We start from the raw sequence: 18,811 nt of genomic DNA on the forward strand, positions 1-18,811 counted from the left end.
TCATATTTTTTATTTTTGTAAAACCATTTTTAAGGATTATTATCCTTAGTATACCTACTATCTACATATGAACATTTTAATAACTGAGAAACTATATAAGTTCAAATTTTGAAGTAGGTGTATAGAAATTTTCAAAAACTGATCCACTAAATAATTTACACTTTACAGTACTTAATAAAGGATTAGCATGCTTGATGATTATACCCTGTACATATTTATATACAATATCATACACTTGTTGACACGAGTGCAGCGGCGGCCGTGGCTTGCGTAATAACACTGTCTATACATCTGAACCGGCACCATAGTCGCGGCAGCGGTGGCGGAGGGGTGTGAAAAATCAGCCCTCGGGAAATTCAACAAGTGCGCGGGGCGACGCAACGGTCATGCGCGCGGGCGGGTGCGTGTCTCGTGGATGAACGCGGCGGCGGTGGCGGTCGGTGCGATCCTTTCACGGTGTCCACGTCGTCGCGGACCTTAGTCGCAGTCGTCGTCGTCATCGTCACCGCCTCCGTCGTCGTCGTCGCCACCATCGCCGTCGCCGCCACTTCCGCTACAGCAATCGCATCGCCGTCGCAAGCGATTATACGCCGTCGAATGATGTTGACGACGGGGTGGGCGGTGTCCGCGTGGCTGTTGCTGCAGCTGTTGCAGCCACCACTCGCCGTGCAGGCCGCCGCGGGATTCGTCGAGTACAAGGTGGGCGTGCTGATGACCACCAAACTGGACTCGCCGTTCGACCTGGAACGATGCGGACCGGCCGTCGACCTAGCTCTGGACATGGTCAACAAGAAGTTCCTGGCCCACCACAGGGTACGTCTGAAGAAAGTCGAGAACAGGTAAAACAGTCGTAGTCGGAATATATGTGTATAGTATTATTATAAGATTTATACAATCTATGCCCAACGGCGTAATGAGAATACGTGATACAAGTAATTAATACATGATAAAGGAAGAGGAGAGAAGGCATCCGGTGATCTCACTTCATTTTTCTTACAGTCGCAGTGCATATAAATTAAATATGTACCTATGTATATTAGGCGTAAATGTTGTACGTAATAAAATATAGCTGGTGTAGGTGTACTCGGGGATTATACATAAAGTCACGTTCGGGTCGGGAAGTATATGTTTTACCGATATTATATCCCGTAGGGTCAACTCTTGTGCACCGCTATCCTTTGCCGAAAACAAACTCTGCAGGAGGACGATTCACCCACACCGTTATGTGGACGTTCTATTAGTATTCTGACGAATGTCGTTTACTATAAGTTTATATATACCGTATATATATTATACAATATACACACATACCTATTTATCACAAACGCGTCTGTCGATGACGATGTTCGTATGAAATGTGTCCGCGTGTACGCGATAAACCCGCGGTATAATAGAAATAAAATGCTAGACAGACAGTTATAAATACGCTTTGCGTCGGAATGGAGTTTTTTTAGTTTTCGTATTATTGTTTACAACAGCTCGCCGGTGAGACAGCCGAAAGCCCATCTTGGAACCTAAAACAAAAAAATTGGCTCGTTTATGATACGTAATAGTAGTATACGTATAGTATAGTACCTTTGTTGAAAAACTGCAGAAATTACTCCCTTGTATGTAGGTATAGGTTTCTTGTTCCTACATTTATGTACTACCGTGTCATAGATATACCGGTACAATAATGATGTACCACTGTCGATTTTCATTTGAAATATCGTGTCTTATCATTGTACCGTTGGGGTCGTATAATACGATGCGTATAATACGAAGAGAAAACCGAGGTCGTGACTTTGACCTTTTTTCGTTTCATATACCTTCGTTGCTTGCACAGCAATCGAGCAAATTTCCAAGTGAAAACTCTAGGCCACCGACTCACTTTAAAAAATCATTGCACTTGACATAGGTAGGTAGGTAGGTACCTGAAACGCAATAGTGGTAGTAGGTACGCTGTTTTCAGTGTTATTTATATTGCTCAAGACACCGTCAAACGGTTTTCATGAGTATGTGTAATATGTTATAATAATAAATGGGTACTATCACGTCCTGCTACAGATGTGTAGTACATGATAAATATGTATAACAAAAACATATCGTTTAAACGGTTTAAAGAAAGATTTATGATTAATTTTTTGTTTGAAATCCATACGACTAGTAGGGCCGTAATGTGAACACAAGGAGGTAACCACATATAGTACAATATCACAGTAGGTAGTGCGTGAGGCGATATTTATAAAATATATTATTTTACTAAATTTTGCATTATTTTATTATACATTTTACACTTTACTAATTATTTGGAATCAATCATGCGTTCAGAAAACTTGGAACTCCATAATTGTTTTTATATTCTTAAACATTAAATAATATGTATAAATAATACATACAATATTATGTACATACATAGAAAGAAACATAATTAGTTTTTATTGTTTAAAAAATATTTGAATACATTCTTGTAACACAGTTTAGTCTTAATAGAAATATGTGTAGGAAGTTCAATTTTGTTATAACACCCATTATAAATTAATGTTTCGAATAACCCGAGAAAAAACAACAATTGATGCAGAATTATAATAACTTCGAACTTTTTAGCAAGACAACAAATTTATTTTGTTATATTTATATCAATGTATATCGGCAATTGAAAACTTTTTTTTAAATATATTTCTAGTTACAAATTAAAAACAAACAATTAAAACCGAAAACAAAACTCAAGTAAATATTAAACAATTAATGGAATTTCGTAAAATAATGATCTTGTATTATTTATTGTAATCTTATAAATATTTTGGTTTTTATAATAAAATATTATAATATGGAGTAGGAGTAGGTATTTAATATTATAATATTATGTATAAATAACATTTTTATTTTGTTACTTTACATTTTATGAATACAAACTATCTTTAGATTTGGCATACAATACTTATTATTACACTTCATGCATTGTGTTAGATATATGAAAAATATCGAAGAAAATATATAATGGTATTAAGAACAATTTAAATTGTTGACAACAATACCCATATAATAATATTATATGTCAAGAATATCGTGGCATTCGTTTTTCACATAATCACTTTTCATTTCTTAGTAAAATTGGCTTCGTTCAGAATCTTTATTCAGGTAGAAATGAATAATTTGTTTTTTAAATGCAAAAACGCCTGTCTAAATTCAGTATATTTCGATGAATGTATTGGTTTTATAATGATGTGTGTTTTTAAAAGAAAGTTATGACAGGCACAAACAAAATCTTCTTAAACGGTAAACATTTTACACATTTATGTGTAAAGGCCGGGAGCGTACAGTAGTAATACGTGCGTTCGCACATCAACTTATTTTTATATTACACTAACCGACTAACCCCTATAGATCTAAAAAAATATGGAGGACTAGCTGGTTGTGTGGTGGTGTAATAGCTCAAATAGTAATTTTCGGAATCGCGCAAGACAAATATACAGTGGAGATATGTAGCGTGTGTTGTGTAATGGAATGTGTATTTATGTATAAGAATGTATGGATGTGAGTATGTTTACAATTAAAAAAATAAGCACGTTTAAGCACAATAGACAATTTGAATAATTACTAATAAAAATAAATCACAGCATCACACAGGTATAAAAAATAATAATTATAAATGCACGGTCCTCATAGCCAAACAAAATACAACTATGTAGTAGTAACTATTATAACTGTAGGCGTGTATATACTTGATATTAATATAAAGATAATTTGCGGCCCTTCTAGTTCACCAATATATAAAAATAATAATTAAAGAACTCACAATTTGTGAGGCTCAGACACGCCAGCTGGTCTTGTAGCTATAATAATAATACACTTTACAATCACCACTTATCAGTAATGAACAAATAATAATTAATATTGATGATATTAGTGGTGATTCTAGCCCACAATTTAATAATATAAGTGACGATTCATGCCAACAATCTATTAAAGATGATAAAATACGTGGCGATTATCGCCAAAAAAACTATAATACAATATAAAATATTTGGCGATGTGCCCCTAAAATTTAACAATTTTTGTGGCGATTAGCAAACTCGTTAAAGAAAATATAATAACTGGCCCTTATAATATGGCTCACAATTATAGGAATATAAATAAGTAAAAAAAAAAAACATTAAAAATAAAAAAAAAAAAAAAAAAAAAAAAATTTGTCACATGCCGGTACTGACACGACACCGTACGGTACGAGACAAAAATCACGGCGGCTGTGTTAAAATAATATTCGCGCAGCCGACTCGGCGGCTCGCGATAACGCAGTGTTTAATCTACATATTATATAACTCACAAGACAGTTAGACACATTCAATAATAATTATAACTAAAATAAATAAAACAATACAAAAAAAGTGATTATTGTGTGTGTGAGACCAGCTGTTCTTCCGTGACCGATAATACATATACTTTTATAGTTATGTAATACTATGTTACGACTGCACTAAAATGTGCTCGCCCAGCGCCAAATGCGTCTTCAAAAAAATGTCTTGATATTTCAATAATAATCACTATGTGTGCAAATAAAAAGTATATATTTGTATATAATCATAATTTATTAACTCATAATATTATAGCATATTTTGTGATTTACATTATGTGCAGAAATACAATATTGATTATTCTGGAAACAATTTCTATCGTAGGAGATGTCCAATAAATAATAATATATCTATTATTCATAACTTCCACGGAAAGGCCCGAGACCAAAAACTACTAGTTTTTAGAACACGTAAAATTCTCAGAATCTCAAAAAACAACAATACCAAAATAGATACACATGGACGTTCCGTTAATATTACTAAAAAACAATGTAAATTATTCTGTCCATGTGCTAATGCAATTTATTTTTAATATGAATTCCTATAACTGGGTTTTTTAGATTGTTTTTGGTAAACCTGTAGTACGGAGACTTTCATAATAATACAGGTAATAATTATAAAATATAAACCCATCGGTTTAGCCCACCGTATATTGCTCCAAAAGGACCAATTTCAAACGAGCCGCAAACAAAAAAATAAATAAATATTATACCTAACTTAACTCCGGGGAATTGGCTACGGTGCGAGGGGTGTGTTGTTATGATGAACTCGAGCTTACACAATATTATTATCAAAATAAAATTTCGTGTACTGTATAGACGCATCACGTCCGACCTAGGATGTTGTCAGGATACGCATAAGATAAACACTATAGTGTCTATAGGCACTGCAATGTTAAGCCAATATTCACAAGTATAGTATATAAGAGAAGAAACTAAATATAAATACAATAAACTCGCAACTGATCTTCAATATATTTTTATATTTTTAGTTGTAGTCACAAGGCGATGGCGAAAACAGGGAGTGGGAGGTTTTTCCTGTTTTTAGTCTTTCTCTATAAAGTAACGAAAATGCATTCGAAATTCGAATCGAGGTTTACCCATAATGTAATATTTAATTGTAGTATTTGTTATAATGTGTTGATCCAAAATATATTCAAAGGTATGTGACGTGTTTATAACGATGGCTGAAAAATGATTTGTTATTATTATATAAGATAATTGGAATCAAAATAATATATATGCTATAATTGTATTATAATATATCAGTATCGTTTACACTGTTGTGATTGAGGTTACTCAGATGGTTTTCAATATAATTCAGTTATTCGGTTTCTTTTATTTTTATCTAAATAAGAAGTGTACATAAAGCACAGAGAAGCGATTAAAAATAAATACATCAATCCGCAACTGTTCTTCACTATATTTTTAGTTAACTATCAAATTTACTCATTGTACTAGGTAATTGTATTGTATAGAATCTATATACTATAGATAGTAAATAACTTGCCCGATGACGTAGAAAAACAGTGGGGTGTAACTGAGGATCTCTCTCTCAGATAGCGTAATAACATTTAAGTTTAATGCGTTCGAAATTATAATCAAAGTATACCATTTACAATTTAATGTTTTTTTTAACAATTGTATAATGTGTTGATCCAAAATATAATATGTACCATGTCGGATGATGGTTGAGAAAAGATGATTTTAATTATAATTCATTAATATGATTAAATTAAAAATATGTATATTAATTACAACAGATCAGTATCGTTTGCGCTATGGTAATGAGGTTACTCAGATAATTTTCAATATTATTAAATGTTTTTATTTTTTGTTTATATCTATGTGAGTTTAAGTTAGGTTAGATTAGGTTATTGATTTTCTTCATATTAAAATAGTATTTACTTATTTAACCTTTTTCAATCTAAATATGGCAAGATTTTAATAATCATAGCGACATAATGTAATCCACCCTATGTAAACAATTCGTGAATGCAACAATAAGTTTTGAAGTACGCGTAGTTGTTTACATCATAATTTATTTATATAATTTAAATCATACTCTTTCAAACCTACATTTTTTTGATTCCAATATCTATTTATATATATGTATTTTAATATAAAAGATGTATTGAATTTTGAAAATAGGAAGACCAGTTAGATAAGAGTGTAATAGATGTTATATGTCATTTGCAGTATAGTAAATTAAAATTAAAGCCTGGGTTTTTGAATAATTTACATAAATATTTTAAGAGAACAAAACGTGATATCTAATCAATTCAAATAATTTAAATTTTAGCTTAATTTTTACGAAAGCAATTGTATATAAAATAAAAAGATAGATGTGTGACGAATATTAACACACACACACACACACACATTTATTATCAGTTTGTCGGCTATGCGACCAATATTAACAACCTTCAATGACGGATATGTCATAACGAAACGTATATTCTTGCAAAAAAAAGTTTCTTTCGAACGAGATTATATAATTATAAAATCAACATTTCCTCCGGTTCGTTTTGAGTTTATTTGACGACCATAAAAATATATTTCATTAATTTATAAGAATTTATGTCTTTTTGAAACTGGTGTAGCGAAATGAATTTGTCATCATACCTACATGACTGATTTTCAGGAAACCGAATTGATCATGGCGAATATTAGGTTTAAACTTTAAATCTTGCAGATAATATTAAATTGAAAAGGTGAAATCACTACGTAGTATAGTCATCTCATCTCAGTAATAATAAGTAATAATCTGATTGTATTGAATATAGATGTCCGGAATAGTTATATTATCCTCCTGTTGGCGTATCCGATTTGATTGCCATTAATTTTATATTTCATTTCGTTTTAGGATAATATTAACTATGGTTAATTAAAACCAAACAAATACTCCCATCATTTTCAGTGGATTTGTTCCAAGTTGTTTTTGTGAAAAATCTTTATCTGCAGGCATTATTGTCCATGAAATATACTATTGTGTTTTGGACATCTTTTTTGGTCGTAGTTACAATTTAACAATTTACCGCCTCGTATCGTGATTGTAATAAATTATTTTATACCAACTTAAAACAAGACGTATCTTACTAGTGCAATAGCCTATTATGGTGGTATGTAGAGGTGTAATGTGTGCATATTATATTTAAGTTCGAGTGGTGCATTTCAGTATTTGTATAAATATGTTAGACGGGCAACACATGGAGATAGGCATCCGTTACACGGCGTTTCAATTATGCAATTTAACAGCACCGCCGAGCGTGGTATTTCGCCTAACCTAACCTACCCGACCAACCTATAATATTACTATGATAATATTATAACATCACAAAATAATAATAAATACTACCCTCCCCCTTCAATTATCTGCAATCAATATATAACAATAATTTCATACCTTATATTAATATACCGACGAGAACAACATCCAACTCGTCTTTAGGTCATATTATTTTCATAACAGACATCTCTGATCATCGCAGCAATAATCACAGACCACTATCCTCTATTTCTTCAATTTAAAATAGTAATATGATAGTCATTAATAAATTCTTCAAACGATATACTGCTAAAATTCTAAACTGATAGATAATCATAATAATAACTAATAATAATAATTTATTCTGTTCACTTTTGTGTGGACAAAATATAATAATTTATTATACGTACTCAGGTGATTTAAAACTAGGTAAATATAATTATTATTGAGGGGTTGATGTTTGATATAGAGTGGTTTTATAATAATACAATTATCAGATGAATTTGAGTTTATAATTATTAATGAAATCTGATGCACTACAAAATATATGTATATTTGCAATTATTTTATTGTAATTAACAATTAGTTTTTCACATACTGTAATATTACACACTTCATTTAAAAAAAATACAATCATGACATAGATGTAATGTTATAAGCTATAATTCTTAATAAAACCTGTGTACATTAAATCAAAAATATACATTTTTACATAAATCTTGTACAATATGTTAAGTATTGTTTTGTATTGTGTAATACATTTTTTAACTACTCGTATTTAATTTTTGAAATTGCAATCTTATTATTTTAACTTTGTTTTAAAAAATACATTAAAACTTGATGGATCTTAAACAAAACTTAAAAACTATATAGATATTTAATCCTTATAAACATAAAGACATTTCCGCCTAAAGACAATGTATGCATTATAGTACGAACATTATAATTTAAATGAATTTACAATATATCATATTATATTTTCACGAACAATTTTCACGAACAAGCTGAATGCTGAGTTTCAAACGAGCATTTTCCATTTTTAAACATTTAAATTATTTTAGAAAAAAACTTTTTTATTTTATATTTTATCCTGCGTACAATGATAAATCTAATATTCTAGTACCTATTATGGTCATTGTTTATAGTGTAATATACTCGGCAAATAAAGAGAATTGTACGGAGTATCGACACATTTATAGTACTTTGGGGGATAATTTCAATGTACCTATTTATAGGAGTCATAACATACCATATTTATTTCAAATTATGTTAGTTATCTATAAAATATTAAATAATAGTCCCAATCCATAAATATTTAAAATACAATGAAATATGTTTTTTAAACAAAATAAATATTATGTTAAGCGTCCTTCGATGTTAAAATACTGATTTTTATTTTAACACTCAAGGGAATAAAAATAATGTATAACTTATTTGCTCATGCAGAATAAAAAATAGTTTAACATAAAAGTTGTTTGTGTGTTAAAAAAAAATTGAAGTAGAATATCTTATATTTAGGTCAAATTAAATAACCAGTCTTAAAAATTATTATATATTTTGTTAACTTTTCACCTGCTTCGTAGTAAGTATAACATTCTAATAACAATGATAAAATCCAAGTATTTAAATTGAATAGCTAAACTTGATGTTGAGGGCCTGTATGTACCTACTTATAAAAGTTATGACTTACTAAAGTTTTAATTTATAAAGTATAGCTGTATTACCTTACGAGTATTATATGGTTGATTAACTATAGTCCACGTGCATAAATATTATATTTATTAAATTAATGAACATATTTAAAATGTTAAAGTTATTTATTTTATTTATTTATAAATAATATTATTATTAATGATAATAAATAATATAATGATGATATATCGAATATATTATGTATTACCTAAGCATTTAATTATTTAATTTGTGAAATGACACCTTAAGTCTTTAAATCCATCCATGACTTATTTCACCAGTTTTAGTGTTCTGTTAATATTTGACTAAATAAGTCTAATCATTGTGTATGGTAATAAACTTATTCATTAAATCCGAAAAAATACAACACGTCTTATATTTTAACAAAACAATAACTATAAATGTAATAAAAAAAAAATTTGTCTAAACGCCGGTGTTTAACTAGCGTGTTTGTTAATGGTGTGTATTGTCATAATAGTTAATTATATTATGATCAAACAAATAAACGGCGAAACGAATAAAAAGAGACGCGCATACTCTGTTGTATAAAATTACAGGGTGTCCCTCGTGATGCTCATGGCCTCCAATCAACTGTGAACTGAAGGTAACTTATTCATTGATTATAAATCAAATTCGTGTGCTTGTGAAGGCTAATTACTATAATTGACAATCATATATATCTATATACTCGTTACAGAGAAACACGCGTTTAAATTACCATATTATTACGCTGTTGTACACAATATATGGTCAAAATACTGCAACTACCCTTCCCCGTTTTCCTAGTTAACGCCCACTGATGAAAAGTCCCATCTCAGGACACCTACTGTATTGTGTTTCTAATTAATTAATTTGTACCTATGTCTATTCGTCATTATTATTTGTTTTATTGTTAATTATATATAGCCGCCATTAGTCATTACGAATTTCCGAATTATGTTACATCGTACTAATAATACTAACAACCTAACCTATATTATTATAACAGCAAAAACAATTATTTCCAAATATTACATCGAAAATTAGAGTCAAAAACATAGCAGCGTCATTTCAGTTTTTATGAGCATGTTATCTGTCTATGAGGTGAAGAGAGGGGGGTGAGAGGGGCAAAGTTTTGACCTGCATAGCCGCATAATAACAAAAAAAACCCTCGTCAGTCGTCACAAGCTAATTTAAACTTATATTTTTATCTCGATACAATAAGTTGTCATCTTACACTATGATTATAAGGTATGTTATTTATATGAACCCAGCCACAATTAATAACTTTTTCTCAAAAAATACTCAGAGCATAATTAGAGCGATGAATGAATATAGTATCTATTTCGGTGCAAGCGTTATTTTTGATTTTCCTGGAGTGGAGTTTCGGAACAAATTGAATTAAAATGTCAAATGTAATATTAAATACGACCACCACACAGTCAGGCAACAGGGCTGCTTTTAAAACCATACAGTGGGAAATTACCACCTTGCACCCCCCCCCCCCCCCATACCCATAAATGAGTGAGTACCTACACTCAATGGATAAAAGTAATAATTTAAAAGTGCACACTCCAACATACAAAATGTTACAAATTAAATATTTGAATTTCCAAAACCATGTTTATATAACTTCACCGGTTTCATCAAAGTATAAATACCGATACTAAAATAAATAATATGTATTATTTCACGATCGTTTTCGTTTTTCTATTTTATTTTATCGTGTAAGTCAAGGACCTCCCACTTTTATATTGAGACAAACAACTATTTTAGTTTGTTAATTCAAAACAAATATAATCAGTATATGTAATTATTATAGTTATAATACACTTAACTTGATTATTATATTTTACAATAAAAATTCAATGCATATTGCTAAGTTAACATTTATACAAACAAAATATGTAATTAGTGTTTTATCAATGTTTTTAATTAAAACAATATTTGAGAATGATGTGCTAAAAATATGACTTATTGATGAGTTCCAATTGTTTTTTTATAAATCGAAATGGAAATACTAATTATAGAAATGTCGAGGAAAAATATATAGTTGAAAAAAATCAACAAATTCTAAGTATTTAATACACAAAACTGTGAGTAACTTTTGTTTCGAGTTGCTATAATTATGATTATTTATAAGTTATAACTATATCCATTATTATTATTGTTATGTAATTATTTTTACGAGCTATTTCGGAAAATTGATAGGTTAGGTTACATTTATCCGAGTTTTCCATTCGAAACTGTTAATTAATAATATTATAAAAAAAAAAAACAACAGTAAAAACTTCTCTCCCGTTTCATTAAAATAATTAGAATACATTTTACTGATAAAACTATGAACTATAATAATTTGTATAAATTCCATTATATCATAATATCGACACTTATCAATAAAAACGGTACGAAGAAAATGCTTTTCAACTATATACACGTTCAGATGAGTTTTATTTTCGGAATCCGAAATGATCTCCAAACATTTATATTCGGTCCTTACTCCTTTATCATAGTGCATTTTAGTTTTGGAGTAGTAATAATTGCACTAAAACTTTTGTCTCCGAATTAAATTAAGGATAACAACCAGCAAAATGTCATGCAGTCTTATTGCAGTATGTATAATAGTAAAATTATTATTTTAAATTGTATAAGATATAATATGTGACATAATAATATAACCAATAAATAATAAAACTCAACAGTCACAATGTAGCAATGTTCATAATATACTGAATAGTGTTCCGTGATCGGTACAACCATTGAATATCTCGAAATCAAATTAACAATGTGATTTAATAAGACAATTAATATACAAATAAATTAATCATCATTTATCATTGATCATGGATTTATTCTAATATTTTTATACCTTAGTAGTGAAAATATGATTTTTATTTATTTTATTTACATCGTAGAACACCGTGTGTATAATAGGTGTAGTATAAATTGTATATAACTTAAGAATCATGTGTATTGTATATCTAATACAACGTTCCTCAGAAATCATATTATTTAGTATTTAAAACTATCTAAAATACATTAATTGAAGAATTTTTTTTCATAAACGATTGAAGTTAAAAATTTGACAAAATGTTATACTTAATCAAACAATAATGTCTCACCATTTAACAAGTGGTACTTACTTTTAACTTTTCTATATTACATACTCGGTACAGTGTTTATTATTATTATCTATACGCGATGAAATTTTTAAACTTCTTAGACTCATTTTAAACTATTTATATACTACAAATCAATGTACACTGTAATGTTGGACGTCGCTATTGATGTACTTACATGATTTAAGTTAATAATAATAATACATGCTATTTTTTGCAAAAACTATTTCAACTCACTGTAGGTATTACTATTAAGTAGTATAAATAAATTATAAAATATCCTCAGAAATAGAGGCTGGCTTATCGCGAGGCGGTTCCGCTCGGATTAGATTTTCGTTCTATCCAATTCAATGATTTGCCAATTAAAACTGCAACATATATTATACAAAGGCAAAAGGCGCGGTATAAACGAAACTTATTATTCAGCAAACAGACTTGCCAGGTTTTTTTCATTTGAATCATCCCAGAAAAATTTAAACCAAAAACAACACGTAATAATAAACACTGATTAATTAAATTGGAAAAATAAGGAAATATAAAATAAATTGGACTTGGAATTCAATCAGAACCGTCAAGAGTGATTCGCTTCTGCAGTAATGAAATCGTTTAATGGGTATGGTATTCTATTGTTATTGTTTATAAAAAGGGGTAAAGTAGGTAACCGCTCTTCTGTACAGTATACATCGAGTGTACATCGTTTTGAATAAGTCCGTGCATGTGTGCGTGCAATTTAAATTCGATGGTAAATCATTCCACTAATGGCAACTTATGATGAACCTTGTATTAAACTTTTGAGTTTTTCGATCGAGAGAAAATGTTTTATCGATATTTATGGAAAAAAACTAAAAGAAAAGTCGACATTTTCAAATGTCTATAAATATCTTTAAAAAAGTACAAATATTTGGAGAATTATGTCATGTAGGTACATGAATGCAAATATAAATATTTGGTACAAATTTCAAGTATCCACTGTGATTTTTTTTTGAATTACAATAAAATAAGAAAATTGAATTAAAAAAAAAATAATTTTGCATAAGATTTGCCGGTTTTTCCTATTTTTATTTTTATGTTTTTGAAAAGAATGGGGATTTATTAATTTAGAGTTTAGACCAATAGTATTAAATAGATTCACTTCCATAGCAGAAAAAGATATATAAGTTGAAAATCTTTAAAATCATTAAAATAATCAGAATAGTTTTGCTGATGTGATTGTTATATTATTTTATTTTCGGAAACGAATGGTCTTGTCTCATCCGTACAAAATGTCAGGTCCCTAGTGATTAGTCAACAAAATATTAATCTACAAGCAGTGTACAATCATCCTGGCATCCTGTGCTTTTGGCTTGCTGATTGCCATTGATCCGTCTCCTTTGATGACTAAACAAGCGAAATGTAATGGTAATGGTATACCCCTTATTAATGTATACAAGGAGTATGCCTATCAAACCTAGCCTAATATATTGGCGCTAAACACTATTGTAACCATAGTGAACAAAAATTTAGCACTGATTATATAGGTATGTAAAAGAAAATTCTGAAACTTTGAAAATTGTGTCACATAATTATAGTAATTTTTACCAATAACTAACTTTTAGTAATATCTTTTATCTTTAGTATATCTCATCACCATTAGTATACTTATATATGAAGTTTTTAGTGTTTTTTAATAAATATTCTTTAAATCTTATCATTAATTATGACTTGTGTGAACATGCGCAGTATGATCTATGTTTATGTCAAACTGTTATTCTGTAAGTACATTTTTGTCCATTCAAATCGATTTTATGATAATATTTTAAGTAAATTAATTATAAAAAATAATAAAACTTTTTTACGCAGAAGTTCAAATAATTCATTAACGTGTCCAATAAAAAAAAGTTTAACTTACAAACAATAAGAGTTTGTTCAATAATAAAATAGAATAATAACTCAATTAGGTTGTTATAACATTTACTTTTTCTGGTTTCAAAGTTTACTGTTTTGTATGTTTTTAGTTTTCTTTTGTGGCGCTTTTAATGATTTTATGTATATAACACATACACATACATATATATGTACGAAACAAATACAAACGCCTTAATTGTAATGAAACGTAAACTGGAAAAATATGTTCAAGATGACGCGTATTGTATCGGTCTAAGTATTCGAAAAAATAAAATTTAATTTGCTCTCAAAACGTGTAAGATTATTATTATCATTATTTAACTGTTTATTACTATTTTTTTTCATTTTTTATCGAAACTTTACACAATTGAGTTGATTGTCCAGGCGGATTTTAATTTTCCTACAATTTTCGATTTTAATAAATTTAACGTAAGACAAAACGGTGTTCGTCGTACGGATATCAGAACTGTAGCTACTTTGTGGACTCCATACTTGTGAGTTGTGATTTTAGGATTTTAACTTTAAATCTCGTGTAAACCTAATACTGGAAGAAGGTGTTTAAGATTGTATTGTATGTAAGGTTGTATCGGTCTACGTATTCGGAAAAAACTACCTATTCTATCAAAGCGCGTGCGATTGTTATTATCGTTATTTAACTGTGACGACTATTTATTTTTATCTATTTCTATCGAAGCTTTACACAATTTCATCAAAAGTCCAGCCATCCAGATTTGCTTTTCGATTGAATAATAATAATGTGAAGCAATGCAGTGCGGTACGAATATCAGAACTGCAGTCGGCTTGGCGGATCCCATACGTGTGATTTGTAGCTTTTAACTTTAAATCTAATATAAACCTCATATATTCCATTACTGGCGTTGTCAAAAGCACTAATGTGCATTGTACACACATAAATGTGCGCACGCACATCAGAGTATAATGAGAAACATCTTAGCAAATCCAAAGTGTGGTCGCTAGGGACATTAAGTTTCTACTGCGTTTCTGTCTTTAATGCTTAATGTTTACCAAACGCTAATAACTTTTGTTGAGTTTTATTATTTATAGCGTTACGATAATAATAATAGCGGATTGAAATTGTAAATTGTTTGTTTTCACGGTTATTAGAGAGGTTATTAGAGATAATAAATTCTCGCCTAAACAATTAATATTGATACAGATAGTAGGTACCTGTAGGCTGTAATGATACAAATGGACATATTATATTATTGTTTCAATTATTATTTTAACCAAAACATTTTAATCGACAATATTGTACGACAGGTGCCTACTTACAGAGAAATTATGATACGTCTTATACTTAAATGATATTATATATTCTAAAAATAATACTTTTTGTTTTATTGTGTAGTAATATAAATAATTAAAAACGGTATTGTTTATTTTGTTCAATAACATATTTTGAAATTGTGAATATATTTGTTTAAATTATTTAAATGAGAAATTGGAGCTGGTTATAAATTATTTGTTTTAAATGAAATTTAAATCCGATTACTATAATTCACTACGGGGACTTTTTCTTAGAATAAATAATATACTGAAAGGTTTATAATGGTTATAATAACAATAACAACCCTGAACAAAGTAACACACAGACATAATAGTCTATAATAATAAAATACAAAATTCGTCATAGTTTATCATTCGGGAAATTTCTCGGAATAATGATCATTTTAGGAAACCAAAGCCAGTTCAGTTTTGTTCATGCGTGTAGCGTTGTAGACCATAAAGTTTTCCCAAAAGAGCAGGACACTATTCCTGGAGTGTGTTGTTATCATTGTCTCTTCGCACGTGACAACAAAATCATGTTCCTTAGTTACGTCGTGGTTCTGAAACAGTATATTTGAGATTAATATTACAACATTTTGACCTCTTCAGGGATTCGAAATTTAGACTATTGTCTGAAATCTATTGTTACTTAAAATAATATTGTTCCGATGTTATGTATATATTATGTCTTATATGTGTACTTACCTATATCATATTAAATTATGTACATTTTCTAAATATTTAAAAAAAAATTATTTCGTGTAAGCGTAAAAGTTTCTAGCGTGTACCCTTAATTTTTCGAAAGCATCAATTGGCCAGATGAATTATATCTCATTGAGTATCCCGAGTAGATAAATTTAGGTATTCAATTGTAGATAATTACGAATATATTCTTTAAATATCCCGCGAATAGCCTTTCCATTTCATCCTTGAATAGTATTAAACAATTTATTATGGCAATAAAATTTAAAAAAATTTATTATTAAACTAGACACACATACCGAGAGCAGCGAACTTTATATGTTACTCTAGATATTTGTGTATTACCAATACAGGACGATTGAGCTCCAAAATAAGGTTGTCGTCATATTTTTCGTTCGAAAATGATTTACTGCTACAATATTGTACTCTAAAATCAATTTTGTATGAAAACATTTTTACTTCTATATGAGTCAACTTTTCCATTTTGTTGCGCTTAAGTATGACATTTGAAAATTTCTATTAAAACGCCTGTACACTTTGTGCAACTTTTGGAGCACTTTTTAGGTAGGTACTCTAAAATATGGTTTCTAGAAAATATATACATCACTGTTAAATGAATGCTGTTTTTCAACAATCAAATAAATCTTATAATATGTAAAGTTGTTCATATTTCCCCAGTGAATGAACGTATGTTTTATTGTGGTATTAACCTACATTTTCTATAATAAATTAAAGTAATGTCAGAATGTTTATCCCGTTGCTTTATTTCAATACAAAATCAAATTAGGTACATAGTTTAATTAATACCATAGAAATGTTAATGGTTATAAAAAAATATATTATTCATATCACCATATTAAAACAAACTGAATGATACCAAAAAATGTGAATGGTAATTTATTATTCCTAATAAGTAATAAAGTAATAAGTGATAACTATAACCGCAGTGATGTTGAAACTATTATAAAATCAAATACAAAATACATAAAAATAGGTAACCCCTTTACAGGACGTGTCGAGTGTACTTCGTCTTTGAGTAAATCACTGTGATGTATATTACGCTAAATTAAAATTCAATGATAAATCATTGAATACGAAAAATGATTCGGGGTGAAGACAGAAGATCTGTCAGTTTACATTATTTAGTATATTTCATTATATATTTTTTTATATTACTATTAAAATAGTTTTGTTGTACTATAAGTATTACGGTAGGCAGTGAATTTTTCAAAAACATTTAGTTTATTATTATAATTGTATATATTGTTTACTATTAAAGTTCAGAGAGTTTTCTTTTTTGACCTTCCGGAAGAATCAACTAGAATTAGATACAATTTTCTACAAGGAACATCCATCATTGTTGATAATCACAGAATTTTCTACAAGAAAAAGTGTCTTCAGGCAAAAAAAAATAAAAACACACATCATTGTAAAATCAATATACATTCATCGCTACGCTCATAATCTAAAATATATTTATTTATTTATATGTATCACTATTTCTACGAAACAAGCACTTTAGTGTCTTCGATTAAATGTGAAAACAATAAATTGTTTTTATCGAAATCTGCTGCTTTCCGTTTTTTACAAAATTACATTTATTTATTTTTAATTCAATATTTTTCCCTTTTTACAATACATAAAACGATTTTCGTCCACACTTGACAATTCACTCGAGTGTTTAATTCTTAACCTCTTGTTAGAAATTTAGAATGCATTGTATTTGAAAAGATAAATTTAGACTTGTAGATCAAGAGATAAGTGATCGTGTTACTCAAGTATTAAATCAAAAATTCTGCATCAAACATAAATTATATCATTTAATTAACTGTGGTTAAACAAATGTGTACTGATATGATTGGTGATCTATAGGTTGTTGTAATTTTGTAAAATCTAGAAGGGCAAAATACTTTATTCACCAAAATTGAAACCATAACATAATCGTTTGTTGTTACAAAAGTCTTAGAACTCATTTTATGGCTTGGAAACAAATCGTAGGGTTCCTATTGATCGTTAAATAACACTAAGTAGGAATGTAGGTACATCTAAGTATTCATTAAAATAATGGTGCTATAACTGTATTGAAAAAATAATGTAATGATAATCCTGTAATCATAATTCGCTAGAATGCTAGATAATATTATTAGGTTATTTTTGCAACCTAGATAATGTGATAACGTTGAAATGAGTCAACATATTATAAGCTGCAGGAGAAACGTGAAATGCATGTTAAATGCTCTTAATGCAATAATTTGAGGAAAAGATATTTTTATCTTATAATTCAATTATTTATTTTATAAGATATAAGGTTTTGTACTGTTGGTATATCTGTGGGGAGGGGGGAGTATACTTCTACTCTACCACAAAAACGTCTGGGGGAACTTGCCCCCTTCCCCCTTGCTACTACCACCACAATTACACCAATGGATATGATTCAATTAACTTAAATTGAATTAAGTTATTTTATAATATTGTGTATACTACCCTATATATGTGTATAACTATATTGCACAACCATTTATTTTCCCTCGATTTTTATATAATTTT

General features: G+C 29.1%; 1 protein-coding gene across 1 annotated transcript in view; it reads left to right on the top strand.

Annotated features, from left to right (window-relative positions):
• The first annotated feature begins 597 nt into the window (after positions 1-597).
• The window catches only part of LOC111037500 (atrial natriuretic peptide receptor 1), a 68,988-nt gene continuing 50,774 nt past the window's right edge, over positions 598-18,811 (top strand). The window contains exon 1 of the mRNA XM_022320121.1: positions 598-839. Coding sequence (XP_022175813.1) covers positions 598-839 — 242 coding nt within the window. The remainder of the gene's footprint in view (positions 840-18,811) is intronic.

The sequence above is a fragment of the Myzus persicae genome, unplaced genomic scaffold (assembly GCF_001856785.1).
Source record: "Myzus persicae strain clone G006 unplaced genomic scaffold, MPER_G0061.0, whole genome shotgun sequence".
Lineage (NCBI taxonomy): Eukaryota > Metazoa > Arthropoda > Insecta > Hemiptera > Aphididae > Myzus > Myzus persicae.